General features: G+C 39.5%; 1 protein-coding gene across 2 annotated transcripts in view; it reads right to left on the bottom strand.

Annotated features, from left to right (window-relative positions):
* The window catches only part of galnt2 (UDP-N-acetyl-alpha-D-galactosamine:polypeptide N-acetylgalactosaminyltransferase 2), a 56,094-nt gene that overhangs the window by 4,114 nt on the left and 33,621 nt on the right, over nt 1-18,359 (bottom strand). The window contains exons 3-14 of one of the 2 annotated variants that reach the window (XM_077564138.1): nt 17,837-17,990; nt 15,464-15,562; nt 15,288-15,355; nt 14,488-14,553; nt 14,199-14,320; nt 8,792-8,879; nt 8,598-8,685; nt 8,412-8,515; nt 7,303-7,429; nt 3,261-3,353; nt 1,222-1,305; nt 890-1,043 (exon numbers count right to left, since the gene is read on the bottom strand). In XM_077564138.1, coding sequence (XP_077420264.1) covers nt 890-1,043; nt 1,222-1,305; nt 3,261-3,353; nt 7,303-7,429; nt 8,412-8,515; nt 8,598-8,685; nt 8,792-8,879; nt 14,199-14,320; nt 14,488-14,553; nt 15,288-15,355; nt 15,464-15,562; nt 17,837-17,990 — 1,247 coding nt within the window. The remainder of the gene's footprint in view (nt 1-889; nt 1,044-1,221; nt 1,306-3,260; nt 3,354-7,302; nt 7,430-8,411; nt 8,516-8,597; nt 8,686-8,791; nt 8,880-14,198; nt 14,321-14,487; nt 14,554-15,287; nt 15,356-15,463; nt 15,563-17,836; nt 17,991-18,359) is intronic. The other variant, XM_077564139.1, reaches the window with a different exon arrangement.

Genomic DNA, 18,359 nt, shown 5'->3' with positions numbered 1-18,359 from the left:
TAAATAAAATAGATCCAGAATGATCACTTTGCCTTTTTCTTTGCCTAACAACAGTGTTGTAAAACAATGATGTGTCATGTCATGCGGCAAAGACAAATACGTTTCGATTTCCTCCTGTGAGAAATGTGGGTGGATACCTTTGAGCCTATTTTAAGAACAAAGACAAGCACACGTTAAAGGGGAAGTCAACCTTTTAAAGATTTCTTGACAGTAATATGTTATATGTGACCTCACTACTCTAAACATGACATTCTGATTAATTTTACATTTGTGGAATATGAGCTATGAAGCAAAATGCCGCCGTTTTTATCCATCTCTGGGGGCGGCCATTTTGCCACTTGCTGTCAACTGAAGAAGACATCACAGTTGCTCAGGGCTCAGGCAATGACCAATCACAGCTCACCTGTTTTCTGAAGCTGAGCTGTGATCGATTGTTACCTGAGAACAACTGTGATGTCATTTTCACTTGACAGCAAATGGCAAAATGGCTGCTTTCTGAAATTGATAAAAACGGCTGGATTTTGCTGCTTAACTCGTATTCCGCTAACGCAATATTAACTATAATACTGTATTTAGACTAGTGGAGCTGCATAGAACATCTGGGGATTGACTTCCCCAACAACACTCGTATTCCCACACACACACGCCACATATATTTTGTATGTGATCGTCACCTTGAGACTGCAGGGGCTATTAGACTTTGCAATGAGCACGCTCAATTTACTGCAGGCTAAAAAACTAAGAACAGTAAATGATGTTGACATTTATTGCAGAAAAGAGATGATTAAGTGTGACTTTATTCAGACTGACTTGAAACATACCCGCCATCCTCTAAGTGCAACCCTTTGACCCCAAGGTGACTCTAAAGTGTACGTTTAGACATGCTGACCTGCGTGTGTTGCCGTGGTAACGCTACCTGGTTTCCGCCAGCGTTGTGGCACTCGTAAACGCCCACCACGCCGTCAGCAAAATGTCCGAGCGTGTCGAGGCAGTTTCCTCCCTGCTGCAAGGCCCCGAAGGCGATGTCCTGGTGGTCTGGGACACTTAATCACACACGCACAAACATTTGGACTATTTATGCAAAAATCCACGATAATGAGGAAACGCAAAAGGGTGGAACTGCGATATAGTGTGTGAACAGTTATCAAATGCAAACCGTTTTGTGCTGCCATAGCACAGAGTCATTCATGCATACCAAATGAAATACAGTCATCATCTTACCGCAGCTCAGGGTAGACATTCTCCAGGTACCATTTAAAGGGCTTGCAGGCTAAACGCTTCTTCATATCCAAACGACTCTGGATGCTGAGGGAGACAACCAGGGACAGAGAGGATGAGAGGCTTGTCACTCATGGTGAAAACTGATTCAATTATAAAAGTGATGAGAAGGACTATAGAGGCCCACGGCGTAACTGCAGCAGAGGAAACAAGCATAAAAGGGGGAGATATGACAACAATGTTCCGGAAACGTCACAAAATATTTCATCCATCTAGAGTTTCTCTGGAGGGCTTTTGTTGCGTAAATAAGCACAAAGCACAGCCAATAAATGCAATTAAATGAATTGCCAAGAAATTCCTGAGTGAGCAATGAGCACTGGAAGACGAGAAACAAAAGTTTTAGCATATGTGTTATAAAAGCACTAAAAAGGGGAAATCACCCCCCCCCCCCCTTTTTATATTATTTTATTTTTACAATAATACGTTGTGTGTGCCCCCCACTAGTCTAAACAGCATTCTGAATAATATTGTGTTTGTGGAATATGAATTAAGCAGCAAAATCCACTCCTTTTTTATCCATCTCAATGGGCGGCCATTTTGCCTCTATTTGTCGACAATGACATCACAGTTGCTTAGGGTTCTGGTAACGACCAATCATGGCTCAGCTTGGGAACATCACATTACCAAATTCAGAAAACGGGTGAGCCGTGATGGGTCATTAGCTGAGTCCTGTGCAACCATTTTCAGTGGACAGCAAGTAGCAAAATGGCCGCCCTCTGAGATGGATGAAATTGGGTATATTTTGATGCTTAATTCAAATAACACAAACGCAATATTAACTCATTTGCTCCCAAAATCGTATAAATATTTTCTATTTTAAATGTCATAAAAACGCATTTATACATTTTTTCAGTTTTTTAAAAAAAAAAAGCTAGAGCATATATAAGGCTTTGATGCAGCCTCTACACAGCGAATGGGTGAAGCAATGGTAGTAATTATAAAACGGCCAGCAGGTGGCAGCAGAGTATAAGAGAGCAACCAGGGCCATGATGAAAACAAGCTGATTTCCCGACAGATTTGTGAATAATGATTAAACTTAGCTATATTCTAATGCAAATTGCTGCAAGACGGAAACAGTTTAAAAAAAAAATCCTGATGAAAGAAGAGACTCTAATCTTTCTTTTGGTAGGTTCCAAGAAATAGAACACAATATTCTGTGGGCCTTGCAAAATCAGTCAAAATCCAGTAAAACAGCCTGGAGCGAAGGGGGTTGCTTCAGTGAAAATGGCTGGGAGTAAATGAGTTATTGAGAATGCCTTGTTTAGACTAGTGGGGTTGCGAAAATGTGAATGGTTACAATCTAGGGCCTTAATCATATTAAATTCAGACAAAGAATTTATTTTTGATCAAGTCAATTAAATGTAATATAATTAAATCCCAACTAGACATGTGTTTAAAACCAATATTTGGCATCACAATTTAGGACTGTCCACATAAATTGTATGTATGTATAGACCTAAACACAGTATGTATATACAGTATATATATATATATATATATATATATAAACTCTAATGAATGCATTCTTCAAGCAAAGGCTGAAGGGGGCGCCATTACTTTTGCAAGTTTTTGTCTCCCTATGGCAGCAGTGTGACACCCTTGTGTTAGTGACATGTGATGTGCAATCACACACTACTGGAGTGACATTTCACCAGTACAGCGAGTTCCTGCATCACCAAGCAAGATGACAAAAATGGCAATGTTGTGAATTTACACTATACTTGCACCTAGAAAAAAACAACAACAAAAAACACACATATCCATCAATTCTTTTCATTAGGCTTTGATTTTTTTTTTTTTTTAAGCACACTTCCCAAGAGCACTTCATGAGGCAGCCTTGTGATCTATTCAAACGAGCCATTTGGCCGCTACACAATTGTGGAAAGGTACCGGTGCTAATCAGCCATCCGTTTTAAAAAGGTAATGAGATGTGGTGTGTTTAAATGTCAAGAGTGTGGTGTGCTTGAAATATGAGCCCTTACTTTCCATATGGCACATTTCTTGCTGAGGGAACGGCAGCATAATAGAAGTTCTTGAACTCATCCATCCACACCTCAGCGGCTCTCCTGGTGTTCCTGAGATGGCGACAAAAGAACGGAAGAGAGAGAAGATGAAAGTGTGCTGCATATCTCAACAGCCATCAAAAGGGCAGCGTTCCCCTGTTTGGACAGTCAAGTGGGGTCGTTTGTTTGTTTCTCTAGTTGCAGCTCTCAGTGTGCGTTGCCAGGCACAGCAAAGTGTTGACACGGAGCCCAGAGCTATTTTGCTGTATTTACATTCTTTTCTAATGATGTCACATACAGCTGTTAAACGCCGAGTCAGCTGGATTCACATTAATGGCAGCTGAGCTATATTGTGGATGATACATATGGTAGCTTTAGCTTTATAGGCAATAGTCCAAATTTGTATACTAGTAATTGCTTACAGAAAGGAAAATAAATAAACCTGCATAATTGGATATGCCCTAGTGTTGCCATTAATTTTTTATTAGAGGCTATTTTGTAATGTGTTTATATGTTCAATAAACCAAACCAAAACATAAATAAAAATAATAATACAAATTGCTGGTACAGATTATTGAGGGCAAATGTGATTCGCATACAAGTACAGTGGCGGAAACAACCACAGTAACAAATACATTGTAAATTTTATTAGACTAGATTTTGTGATTGGTACATTGTGAGGGTGTTCAGAATTTGGTGTCAGGAAGGATAGTGTACCAATAAAAATCTTTTAACAATGATCCCAAGCTATCATCTGACATTTTTCTAAGATGCCCATAGCGAATGCAAGCCACTTAGAATTCGCTGCCTTTGGCGGGACGACATCGGACGTAATTTAATATTTATAAAGAAAGAGTTCATTTGAGGATAACTTCCCCGCATGGATGTTTCTTTCTAAAGATGATGTCTGAACATGTTTTTCCTAACCCACTTGCACTCCTAGCCGAGGAGACGATGCAAACAGCTTCTCTTTCCTATGATCGCCCCCATTTTTTTTTTTTTTTTTTAAAGATGACGGCACAAACTCACTACGTAAGAGTGACCAGAAGAACAAGCAAAATGTCATCAGCTGGTGCCGTCTCGTTGCTCCCTAGGGGGGCTACCAGCAGACATGAAGAGAGTGTCTGGCCTTTTCATCAGTGATAAGCAGCTGCTGTGCATATTAGGACAAATGAGATGCACCATACGCTTTGCCATTTTTCATCACCATCCCCAATGGTTGCTTTTTTTTTTCTTCTTTTTTTGGGGGGGGCATGTGCTACTGCAGGATTTATCAGCTGGAAACATCAAGGACAGCACAAGAAAAAAAATTGCCGACTTCATGTATGATCATACAAGACAGCAACATAACAAAGGATTAATTATTATTATTATTAATGATTAATTATTTGCTTTTTTTTCAGCTTTGTGAAACTTTTTTTTATTTTTTATGCAAATGTTTCCCGTCATGGATGATGTCTCAGTTAAATTTTCATGAGACCTTGATGTAATTCATAGCAGGCAAACATCACAAGATTAACCTGAGTTTTGCATTTTACACAACAAAATAATCAGCAGCCTCAATAAAGAGTATGAAGGAAAGTAAATGCCCAGGCCACCATTGACATAACAGGATAGTTGATGAGCCAACGCGAATGCCCCGGCGAGATCTTTAAATTGTCCGCCGTAGTAAAATAAAGTGCAGTGTATACGACACAGATTTAGGAGCTAGCCAGAAAGAACCACGGAATCTTTATTTGATGCTGTCACGGTAACAAACACGCTCCAAAGATGCCCGGCGTCCATGTTTCATCCGTAGAGGAGCCTTGACAGAACGTGACAACTGTGACTGACCCTCATCAGTACGTGAGCGGCCGCAGCACTGCCGTCCGTTTTAAAATGCTGGCCCTTAGTGTGCCTTGGAGGCTCAGCAGTCCCTTACCATAATGGGAGACGGTGACTTAGAAGACTTAAATACAGAGAAAAAAACTACTAAAGTCCCCTTGCATCCTACATTTTCAGCAACCGTGGCTGCTGGGAAAATAGTGTAAATGGAACGCAATGAGATTTACAATAAAAGCTGTAAGATTTATTTGACCATACTTGTCTTCAACGATACATGTGTATTATTAGTTGGGTTTTCATCCACCCATTTTTATTCAAATTTTCAAGAAATGCGAAAATAAAACTGAATAGAAACGCAAAAAAATCGAAAAAGTCTTTACGCTGGTGGATTTTGAAGCGTATCGAAAAAAGGAAAATGAGAATTTTGGCTATGGAAACAGGTTTTGCGAATAACCGCTTGCAAGACCGGATCATGTTGCATGTTTTGACCAGATATTACGTCACACGTACGTTTGTAATCACAAAGCAGTGGCGGACGATAAAGTAAGGTATGTTTGGGGGGGGCGAAACAAAATTCTTTTTTGGAATTAATTAAAGAAGCAAATATTAACTCTTTGACTGCCAGACGTTTTCAGAAAAGGGATGCCGTGGGTGCCAGCCGATTTAAGCAATTTTGACTGATCTTTCAAGGTCCACAGAAAATGTTGTGTTTGGACTATGGAAACACACATACTACCAAATGAAAGATTGGACTCTCATCTTTCATCAGAAAAAAAAGTTTGTTTCTACCTTATTCCGTTTTTCAGTAATCAACAATAGAAAATGGTTAGTTTCACCTCTGTTTTGAAACAAACGTCTTTTAACGTCTTTGGCACTCCTCCATAGGATTTTACTAAACGTTATTTAAGGTTTTTGGCAGTCAAAGAGCTAATGCTATTTTAGATGGAAAACAGCAAACAAAAACGCTACGATTTATCAAGAATTACAAAAGAAAACTCTTATGTGATCGCACAGCGCAGTCGCTTCCTGGTTGTCTTCTTCTTTTAAATTACTGGTGGATCACATCTATGGTGTATACCGCCACCTTCAGCGGCGGAGTCCCCTCTCAATATTCGCAAAAGAAAAACAGATGGAAACGGGCAGTCGCATGTCCGTTTTGCGCATTTTCAGTAAATTCGCTTAATAAATTCAAAACAATTGGATGGAAACCTGACAATTGATTGTTTTTTTTTAGGGCTGGGTTTCAATTCTAATTCTGTCAATCGATTCAATTTTGATTCACAAGAGTTCGGATCAATTTGATTTAGATTTTTTTGCAATTCGATTCAGTTCAATTCAATCTGATATTGATTGATTATGAAGCATCAATTTTTCTTAAATATCAATGACATGATAAAAACTCCACAAACATTAAATTCCAAATACAATTTTGCAGGGGCAGTAACAGCTGAAATTATTTAGTTTAATAATGAAAGTAACAAGTGTTATAATCTTTTCAGAGAGGGTGAGATGGAAATATTGTTATGATTCTCATTAAATAAAATTTTAAAACATTCTGTCAAGTTTTTCATAAATGTAAGAAAGTACTTTTAAGTTCACGTGCACAGTAAATTTCAAGAAAACAATAAGATACAAAGAACATTTTCTTATGACTTTATATGAAAAAGAGATATTAAAATATCCGATTCATGAATTGATATCAGGCTCGAAAAGGAAAATCAATTTGGTATTAATTATTAGATTTTTTAAATCCAGCCTTATTGTTAATATTTTACTAATGCAGTGTTAAATTAAGTATATTTGTATAACAGGTAAGAATATTGACAGGTTGAACATTTATTTCCTCCGAAAGGAGGCCATGCTAGCGTCAAAGTTCACAGTACAGACTGTAAGTATCAGTTTCCCCAGCAAAGGTACCAGTTTCTGACCCACTGAACGCAGCATTAAATTCTCATTTTGCACAGCTTCAAATATGCAACACAGTGACCCTGGCTGCACATTTCATTACACTCATCTAATGAGATGAGAAAATCTTAATAGCTATATAATGGAGGTGTGTGAATATGTTACTGTTCAAAATTAAGAGCGTAATTGGATGTTGGTCTTCAGCAGCTAATTAACAGCTAATAGTCACTTCCCAACATTATAATGTTGACTGCCTAAAAAGTACTCATGAAGATCATTTGTCATGTGTCACCTTGCAAAAACGGTGCCGCTGCCACCGGGGAAGGTATAGGGGTGTTGCTTCCTGAAAACGTGTCCAACCCGGCTGCACGGGATGATTTCCAGACTTCCGCCGCACTGCCACACACGGAATGAAATCTCTGAAACGCAACACAGGCGGGCCCATAAACAAACACTGGATTAGTACATGAGCTATCAGCGCCTCGTAAAATGTCTTCGGCGTTGCGGCAGTGTCAGGCTCCCTCGCCGGCATCCTAGTCATCGGAATACGTGATCAAATAAATGTGTGCATTGGCAATCTCACTTCAATTAAAAATCCCATCACAGGAGAATGCGACGGTCTGACAGCTGCGAGCTCGAGACAAATTCCCAACTTAATTTGAACACAATTAAGAGGGAGAAAGACTTGATGGCAATATGTTTAGGGATGAACCGCAACATAGAATGTGAACTAGGCTGCATTCCAAACAATATCAAGTGCTCCCAGAAGAATGGAAGCTTTAAAAGATGCAAAGGGGGATGAATCGCAAGACGATATTTTCACTTAACCCTGGAGAACCCACGGGGTCAAATTTGGCCCCTATAAATTCTGCTACTCAAATAACAAAGACCTTTTTTTTTTTTCCAGCTGTGATTTTGTCCCTGTGTTCTTGTTTCCATTGTCCAAATTGTGTTTGTACATTCAAAATCCAGTTCTAAAATGCAACAAATAAAAAAAAAATATATATTGTTCAATGTAGCTGGATATTTGATTGATTATTTTCTTAAATTTTAACTAGTTTACTGACAGTTTTTGTTATTCAGATTTTTCGAAATGATACCCCTAAATGCCAAAAGGGTCAAATTTCGCCCTAATCCTAAATTAGGGAATAAAGGGTTAAAATTGAAAAAAAAAAACATATATTTTGGTGTTCAGTGAACTTATAGCAGTCATTTAATGTATAATTCATAATTTTCCAAAGAAGAAAAGGGTTCTTGGGTTCTCCAGGGTTAATGGCCACATGTCCCAATACTTTTGCATACTTCAAACCAAACAAAAGGTTTTAACGAGCTTCATTAGTCTATTGATTTGATGCCGCACTTATACTATATACTCCTGACATTTACATTAGCTGCACTCACCCAGATTTTCTCCTCCCCAAACATCCATCATCATGTCATATTTCCCCAAAAGCTCAAAGTAGTCCTTATCCATGACAAATAGACCTCCTGCTATCATCGGAGTCCTGTATGGGTCAAGACAGCAAATGATCTCAGTCAGAATTTTATACAATAGGTATGAGAAGCTTTATATTGTGTGTGTCTTACTTTATAGGGGCGATAGGGTTGCCTTGTCTTGCTCGTCTCTGGTCCAAAGTCATGTAATCCCATTTAAACACCAAATTCCAGTCAAAACCTACACATATATAATGCATTCATTAAGTACACTCGACATCGGACGTATTGAACGCTGCCGCGTTGAGGTCATGCTCACTCGACCTTCTCTAAATGGTGCACTGTACCTCCTTTGAGATCAGCCGAGGCTCCCACATACTGGAAGTTGTCCATGTTGATGACATCAATGATGGGAGAAACCACTCTGGTTTTATCCTGGAAAAAGTGAGAAGAGGAAACATAATTGCAACTTTCTGTCCAGATGGTTGTCTCATACATCGGAGACAACAGTGGATGTCAACAATCATTAATAGTACATACTTTTTATGGTTGCTAGGTAAAAAGGATGAATTCAAGATATATTTTCCTCACTAACACACCCCCCAGATAAACACACATTCCAGCTAAAGGAAATGGTTACCCAAGTGGGCAGTGAAAACAATACTGTTTTTTTGTGTAGCGGGTCAGTTGCGATTAATCGTGTCTTGAATCGATTAAGAAAAATGGAGTGCGCTGCTTTGTTGCATAAAACAGAGGCACAACTCTTTCAATTGCAACACATTTGTACCATTAACTAGCAGAATGAGCTACACTGATTGCTACAAAGTGTTTCATTTTCTGTTGTTAAAACATTTGATATCTGTACGGGAAATTGCCTTCTAATCTTGAATGAGTGTAAAACAAATCACAACAATTAATCAAACGGTTAAGAAAATTCAGTCAAACTACTAGACTAAAGAATGGAGACAAACAAATAATCCCTTTCCAACTTAGAAGACAAAACAAGGTCTATCTAATACAGATAAATATTTCACATCATTGATAAATTTGTGAATTTGCTATTTAGTTCAACAAAGAACATTTTTGTAATATCTATTCTTAATGGTCTCCCTTCAAACAGCCAATTAATTTGCAATGAAGTTCAGTTCAATTATATTTTAGTAATGCTAACTTTTTTTGTCTATAAAGCTGATTTGAAAAACATTTTCTACATAAAATAACTTGCACGACACTATAAACCAATTATTACAATATAGCACACTTTTGATCTATTTTGAATTTTGATCTCAAAACATTTCTGAAGCCGTTTCCTCCTGTACAGAATACAAAAGTGCATAATATTATGGACGACACGTGCATGCTCAACATGCCACTGACTGCCAGCCAGCCAGCTCCGTGGGTGCAAGCAGGACCTCTGACCTCGTTGAGTGAAGCAAAGAAAAACAACCTTTCTGCCGATATAAATAAGCACACTCTGTGATGAAGTAATTGGCAGTGCTGTGATGCTGCATATTTTTAAAAATACCGAGAGGCAGCGAGGAAACAAAAAACACTTCCACCCTGAAATTACTCCAGTGCGTTAGTGACATTTTGAGGGCGTTTAGTGGCAGGAATAGTGTATTTTTCTTAAAAGTGGAGACAGCTGTTTCAAAGTAGGCCAAATGATAGGATTTTGCACCCATTCAACTAACATCAAAAGTGTATCATCACTTGAACATCACTTGCGAATGTCAAAAGTCTTTCAAGAATATAAAAGAAAAGCCATAATTTTAGTCAATTGAGGGCAAACTAATTTAATACTTCTGAAGTACAATACTTCTACATATAATCAATACACAATAAGAGAGCTGTATTATAATACACTTTGAGCAGATACAGTACCTCTATGATAGTGTTAATCAAAACTGAGAATTATTGTATTCATGTGACAGAACTGACTCAGCCTCATACCAACCATATATCATTTATCAAACGATAAAAAACACAGCGCCATTATCAAGGAAATAATGAATTTCCCTAGCTGCTTTAGCTACATTACAAAAAGAAGACTGCATGGATACTATATTTCAGATGTTGTTTGCAATAGCTCCATTCATTGAATGTATTTGTGCAATTCGACATTAGAAACTTTCCACGCTTTGCTTTTTTTAGCCTCGTTAGTACCTGTGAACATTTATTTAGTATTTTGGTTGTAGTTTGGATTATGAGCTGTAAAAATGTCACATCATGCTGAGAGTAGTTTCTAATATGTGGTTGCCAGAAGGAGAATAATTAAATATTAAAGGGACATTCAGTGATCCCTAGCGCCATCTAGTGGTCAAAGAATAGCATTAAAAGCACGCACACTACGGTGGCTCAGAGAGACCACATTTCGCAAGCCTACCACCAATTCTTATTTTGCGTGAGCAAACGAGCATCTCGGCGAGCGACGGCGACTTGGCAGCCTATGTGAAGCCCGGCGAGCGACGCCGAAAGACCGAGCGAGCCGGAATTTGCCGGAGAAGCTAACAAGAGCGGCTAGCGGGAGTTAGCCGGAGCCATAGGCTGGAGTGGCTAACAAGAGCGGCTAGCGGGAGGAGGCTAGTAAAAACGTGCGAGAGCAAAGCAGAAATTGACAAGCGACGGGCCCGAAACACGGGAGTTATTGACAACCACCTGCAGGCCTCAGCTGTGGAAGGTAAGCTGCGGTCGACCCATTGGGTTCGACACTCGATGCAATACCACCTGGGCTAACTACATTCATTAAGTTGTCCTTTGGGCATCTGTAGCAGGAAGATTGCGACGAAACATGGCAGCTCTAGTAAGGTGAGAGTACAGCCATGTAATATAATTAGTGATACCTACAATTATATTTTAACCCATTAAGGCCTAAAACGATTGGCAAAACATGTTTCAATTTAATTCAATTCAATTCAACAATATTAAAAAATAATTGATATCTCAGCTCCTGAAGCAGATAAAAACATAATTCCCAAAACATTTCATAGATTACACCTGTGGCGTTTACACAAACCTAAGTTTATCATTATAAACCTTCAATATATTAAAATAAATAAATAAATCAACAAACAAATGTCGCATCTGCGGGTATTTAACTCCATATTTATTTACCTTCAACACTGGAGCGCAGTTGTAATAACCTCGGGGGATCGAGTGGGAATTATTCGTCGTCTATTCCGTTACAAAGTCGTCAAAAATGTCAACATCCTCATTGTCTACAAACATATTTCTTAACAGTATGTCACTGTCGACTCGTTACACTGATTCGAATTCCTCCCGCACCGTCATCAATCGCGTCATTTATTTCATAATCTGCCATCAACCGTAAACGCTCGAATAAAATTCCAGGACATGCTGCGAGGCCCACGTCTGATTCATTTACTCGGCTAAGAAACCAAGAATTGGTAAAAAAAACCAAAATGACATAGCCGCTCTCCGGGGTTTAAAAGGAGAAGCACGGTTAGGTGCCCCCGGCCTTAATGGGTTCAAAGAATAAGTCTATGCGATACAACATATTTGTTTGCATACTACTGGCATAAACAGTCGGTTTTTAAAATGAATGAATTATTAGTTCACCACTAGATGGCACTAGGGATCACTAGGGAATGTCCCTTTAATAAGTACGTTTTGAAAAGTTTTTATTTATTTTTTATTAAAAACTCTTTGACTGCCAAAAACGTTAAGTAACGTTTAATAAAATCCTACGGAGGAGCGCCAAAGACGTTAAAAGACGTTCACCAAGTTTTTTTTTTTTTGGGGGGGGGGGGGGGTGGGTGGAGGAAAGCCTTGGCCAGGTGTGCTTAAAGTATCAAGCAGATCTAGTTAGTATAATGCCTATTTTTGGCCCCTAGATGGCACCGATGACTCTCTTTGGACAAGATTGGGTAGGTGTCAGTAGAAGACGTGAGGTGGAGCTACAGTGTTGAGGGGACAATGGCTGAGGAAGCCATAATGGCGACCGGTTGCAAGCAGCTCACGCTTGAGCATTTTTTTCAAAGACGAAAAGCATCGACCAATGCTAAAGAGCACATTGATGACGGCGACGATGATGATGATGGTGACTCCGAGGTTGACGCAGAAGTTGGAAGCGTTGACGCGGTGGCTATGATCACGTCATAAAGCCTTACCGGCGAGCGATGCCAACGCCGGAAAACGCGGCGCACAACCGAGCACTTCTGCTCAGGCGGACGTTCAATTGGACGACGAAGAGTGCTCCGAGTCCAATGCATATTCATCGGAGGAGTGGGTACAGTCTGATCACGGAGAAGACACTGGTTATGGACTACGATGCCACCATGAATGGAGCGGATAAGATGGATCAACCACCCGGTATAGGAACTGAAGGACAATGAGGAAGCCAGACGTAACGCCACCGTATCATGATCCTGAGAGTAGACTTGATGGCAACATGGCCAAACACACACTGCGGTATATACTTTCTATTCCCCGAAAAAAAAGTCCGGCAAGAAAGTGTATCGTCTGCACGCGAAGGAGCCATCGCAGTGAAACTAATCTGTTGTGCAAATCCTGCTGCGTCCCCTTGCACGCAGGGGAGTGTTACAAAAAGAAAAACTGTATTTGAAACATCCACACAATTGTAAATAGTACCACGGTTGCACACATTTGTAAATAATTTGCCAAATTGTTTTGTCAAATTGTTACACTGTTGAATGTAAATAAACGTATTTTGCTATCAAAAAAAACTTTTTCATTGTTGGTGGTAGTGTTTTACAGAAGTAAAGCACTGTTTAGGTGTTTGTGGCATCATTCATGGAAAAAAAAAAGGTCTCAAATTCACGAATGAAATTAAATAATATCGTTTCACAAAAAGCTTGATTTCTCCGTTTTTTGTTTCAAAACAGCATTTGGGTGAAACTAACCATTTTCTATTGTTGATTACTGAAAAACGGAATAAGGTAGAAACAAACTTTTTTTTCTGATGAGAGATGAGAGTTCAATCTTTCATTTGGTAGTATGTGTGTTTCCATAGTCCAAACACAAAATTTTCTGTGGACCTTGAAAGATCAGTCAAAATGCTTAAATCGGCTGGCACTGACAGCATCCCTTTTCTGAAAACGTCTGGCAGTCAAAGAGTTAAATGCATGGCTCTAGATAACCGCTTAAGTTCCCCACCAATCATCCTTTGTTGTTAATGACACTGAATATGTTCCACGTTCCAGAAATGTTCAGCAAACCAATCATTACAAGGTCATCTCAAAAGAAATTGCCAACAGGCTTTTGGTTAAACAATGAATTCATGAGGGAAACAGATTGTCATGACTACATCCAAAATTAGATATCAAGTTCTGCTGCAAACGTGATTGAAATACTATTATGTTTTTCAGCTTTTCCTAGCGGCATATATTCTGTGAAATTAATCCCTTTTTTGATAGTGAGTCATAACTGAGCATTATTATCTTTATAAACGCATTTTCATTGAGCCTCTGTTTTGGGTTTAATTTCTCTCACAGGAAGAATAAAGTATCTATCAATCCATACATACATACACATTGAGCTCCATTTATATATAACTGCAACATTCATTTAAATAATTGTCACAATAAAAGGTGGCGTGCACTGCCGTAAGGAAGGACAGTAATCATCTCATTCATACACATTTATAGTGCCGCATCGGGTGCAATTGCAGGCTCAGTACCTTTGCTCAAGGGTACTTAGACAAAGACACACTGGTGCTTCAGTGACTAACTAACCAGTAGTTTTCCTTGGTTTCAGTGTGAGCGTGCACGCATGTACCTCAGCTACCCTCTCCAGGAGCGGCTCAAGCCAGTGGTCATTACATTCACAGTGGGAGTCCAGGAAGGTGAGGACGGGCGCCGTGGCAGCATCTGCACCGCGAACCCTCGAGCGCATCAGTCCTGAAAGAAACTTTGGGTTACAAAGAACCACATGCACAATACTTCCCCAAAACAAAACATCTCCCATCCTGAGCCATAGGCTGCCGCTCGATATCAAAGGAAGAAGAGCACCCAGAGGTTTGATTTGAGATTAAAAAATGAAAACATTCATCTCTTCCTCTAATTACCTTCTCTGCGGTCGTTCCTCAGCACGCGGACTTTCTCAATCTTGCCCAGCAGCGCTCCATCCTCCGCTGCGACAAATGCACAAAAAAGTTCTTTTACACACCGGAATCAGACTGCTTGTGTTGCTGTGTCGGCATGGCCATTTGGCAAAATGTCCTTGAGCGGTCACGGGGAGAATAAATATAAATATATTTATCAATCGTTAAATCTTTTAAATATAAGTTTATCTCCCCATTGGGTCTTCCCTTGAAATGTGCAGTAGATTTCTGAACTTTTTCATTGATATGGTTACTAAAGCTAGGCCTAACTCTTCAAACACCACATTTGATGTCTCTGTCCCTTGTTTGGCAGAGGTACATTTTTTAAAAACTTTTTTTTTTTTTAAAGGCTGTGTTTCACCAGATTAAGCCATTCGGCTGCCAGTCCAACCATGTGTCAAAGGGAAAAAGTAGCGTGTTAGCGCAGATTAGTGTTAGCCACCAGTATTAACTTCTGCTAAGCTGCACACAGTCCACACGCATGCACGGCTGTGCTACAATAATAGAAAAAAAAAAGAATGCAGTTTGGCGGCTTGGTGTTGAATTTCTGTCTCCATGAATGACAACATGACAAAAAGAGCTTTTACAATCTCATGCATGCTTCCTAATTGCACTTGCTTTTTTTTTTTTGACAGTTGAAGTCAGCAATAGACACCCCCCCCCTCTAGTAATCATTGTAATGAATTCTAGGCACACCCAGAATCAATCAATGAATAATATTAGGCCCATCCCTTGTGTGCATTGTGCTTTGAAGCAATACTTACAATTATCACTGTAGTCATCAACCAAGATGATCTCTTTGACCAAGTGAGCTGGACTTTTCTTCAAGACACTGAAGCGAAAATAAAAAAAAGAGAACGGGAGAAGGACTCAATAAAACATCTGGATCCCAATATTTACATTTGGATACGTGGAACGCTAACAAATAGCATTCACGTACCTGACAACAGTGCGCAGCAGAGCAGAGCGGGCTTCATTGTGGAAGGTGATGACCACACTCGAAGCTGGCAGGTCCGACTTCCATTGCTTATGTCTGCAACTACACACACACACATGCGCACTATGAGGCAACAAACAAACGGGCGCAAGCATTCCCTTGTACATTTGTGTACAAATAATGTGAGATAGAAATGCTCGGGTGGACACATTGAACAAGGTTCTGTTTGCATTAACACTAAGGTGCACCCGTTATGCTCTGTGGGAGATGGGAATCGGCATTGAATTTCACCAGAGACACATTTGAATTACAATCGAGAACATGAGACACTGAGGAAGAGCGGCAAGACAGACGTAGAGTGCCGTGAACTCATTAGCAACCACCTCTCATCGCGTCTGACCCGACCACAACAAACATCCAATTAAAAATCTGCCATACACACCATACAACTTTTGATGTGCGTGTGCAGTAAATGGATTTGAGTGCGCCTGTTCTATCTCTGTCACAGCATCATTAGCTTCAAACAAGTCAATATGTCGCTTAATCCATTTAAAATTAGCATCCCCCGCAATCAGCACAGTGGCAGAAAAGACTATTTAGGTGTGAGTCATTAATAAGAAACCTTTAACTTCTTAGGATTCGGTCTTGAAAATAGCAACGAGTCCCTGGCCTGAAGAGACCCTCGCATCCGTTTTCTCACTGGCTGCATGCACGCTAGGAAAACTGACAAATCACTGCAAAATCAATATGAGACACATCGGTGCGCTTTTAATAGACTAATGGATTTAGCTAGCCACGTTAGGTCAGTCCATCAGCGAGGCTTGACCAGTGTCACTCTGTGCGGCTGGACTGGAGGGCAAAAATAAAACCATTCTGATGAATTGACAGAGGCGAGTGTTTGCAGCAAACATGGAGAACACATAGTGTTTGTTTAATGAGCTATAAAAGCATCACCGGGAAAATGTTATCAAATGAAGTACAATGGGATGGTGAAGCAGAGAAGCAATAAAACAGATGCTAATCCTCCTGCTGTAATGGAATGACTTTAAGGAGAGTGATCAAAGCAAATGGGTTTTGCCTCCAGTGAGACAACAGCAGGACTGTGAAAAAAAAATGATGTATTTAAAGTTAAAGAGCACAACTAACATCTGTCTGTAGAGCAAATTGAAGCAAAGCCAGGAAAAAAAAAAAGATGGGTGCATTTAATTTGAGATTAATATTGCTCTTAGAAGAAGACCTCAACCAAGGCAGAATAATGATAATTAGTGGTCAATTCTTTACTGACTCTATATTATACTGTAAATATACATGATGGTGTATGTGGTTGCCAATGTTTTTAAAGGGTTAGATGAGAACGTCGACCTTTCTGTGTGCATGTTCTCCTCATACGCCCCCCCAAAAAATAAAAAATAAAAAAGCTATCCGATTACTCCACATGGTCAGGACAGGAATATTTGCTTGTCTACAGTGGAGTTAAAGTGTACACACCCTGTTCAGGATTTTGTAAAGACAAATCATTTCAAATCTTTCCTTCCATTAATGTATTTTTTTTTTCATCTTTGAGAAGGGAAGTAAAAATCAACATAAAATGTGGTTGAACAAAAGTCCAACCCAGCAAAACTGTTATTTGGCTGTGTTCAGAATAAATCAGTCTCAGTCACAGTCAAACTTATTTTAAATGGGAGTAACATGGACTTGAACTGGTTAATACTGAACAATGCTACAATCCAGTTATGAGGGTGAGAATATTTGTGCAACCAAATCATTTCAGTTGACTATTTTCATTTCGCTTACATAATTAAAAAGGGGAAAAAATCAATTGTCAAAAGAAATTTTGAAGTCATTTATCTTGGTCTCTTAAAAAAAAAAATATATATATTTTTAAATCACTAAAATGTGGCATTTCAGCAGGGGTCTGTTGATATATTTTCTTTATTGTACATGTGCCCTGTGATTGACTACCAACCAGTCACAGGTGCAACCTGTCTCTAGCCCAAAGTCAGTTTGGATAGGATAAGATAAGACCCTCGACCGGATAAACAGTAGAAAATTGATGGATAAAAAAAAACTGTGCTGTCAAATGGTGCTTTATAAGTATGGTCAGTATGCGATTGTCCCCTATTACACTGACATTCTTTCATTCGCCATTATAAGTGGAAGGTGTGGTCCCTGTACATGTCATTTGGTGGGCCATTACAATAGAAGGCCGTTTCCATCAGATCTTATCGTTGTAAAACAAATTTGTCAAACAGACATGCACAAAGACTTTGCACAATGCAAGTTACACATTAAAAAGGGTTCAAAGGTGAAACGCGGTGCTTAAACAAAAGCTTAAGCCTGTGCGTGTGCAACAGTGACAAAAATGGCAATACATACTGGTCATGTCTGGTATCTGGCACAGCTCTGTCCATACGGAGTTTATCGCTCTCCACCTGGTTGAACTTGTTTCTGGCATACGGGTCCTGACCTGGTCGGACCACGGTGGCTCCAACATACAGATCCTGGTCGAAGTCCTGCCAGCGGACCTTACCTGGACACAGGCAAACGCAAAACAATAAGCACAAAACAACGAGTGTGCTTTTATGCCATTTTAGGAGAACCATTGACAAGGTTGGTTTGCAGCTACCGTAATTTGTGCAGATATGCAGTAGGCTTGGGGCATAATAACTGGCTGATTGATTGTTGAGAACTCTGGCAATAGTGTAGCATTAATTGTCTTGTCGTAATGGAGAGTAAATGAAGCACACAATTCAGCAGATGCATTGTTGATTCAGTCTCAACTAGTGGGTGACCTGAAGAAAAACAACTTGGGACAACATTATTCTTCCCAATAAACATGGAAACAGGAGTTCTTCTGCATATTGTAAGGTTAGCTGTAAAGAAAAAAAACGGTACCAGT

Source organism: Vanacampus margaritifer, chromosome 4 (genome assembly GCF_051991255.1).
Source record: "Vanacampus margaritifer isolate UIUO_Vmar chromosome 4, RoL_Vmar_1.0, whole genome shotgun sequence".
NCBI lineage: Eukaryota > Metazoa > Chordata > Actinopteri > Syngnathiformes > Syngnathidae > Vanacampus > Vanacampus margaritifer.
The sequence above is the reverse complement of the archived record's forward strand: the minus strand, read 5'-3'. Positions and strand labels throughout refer to the sequence as shown.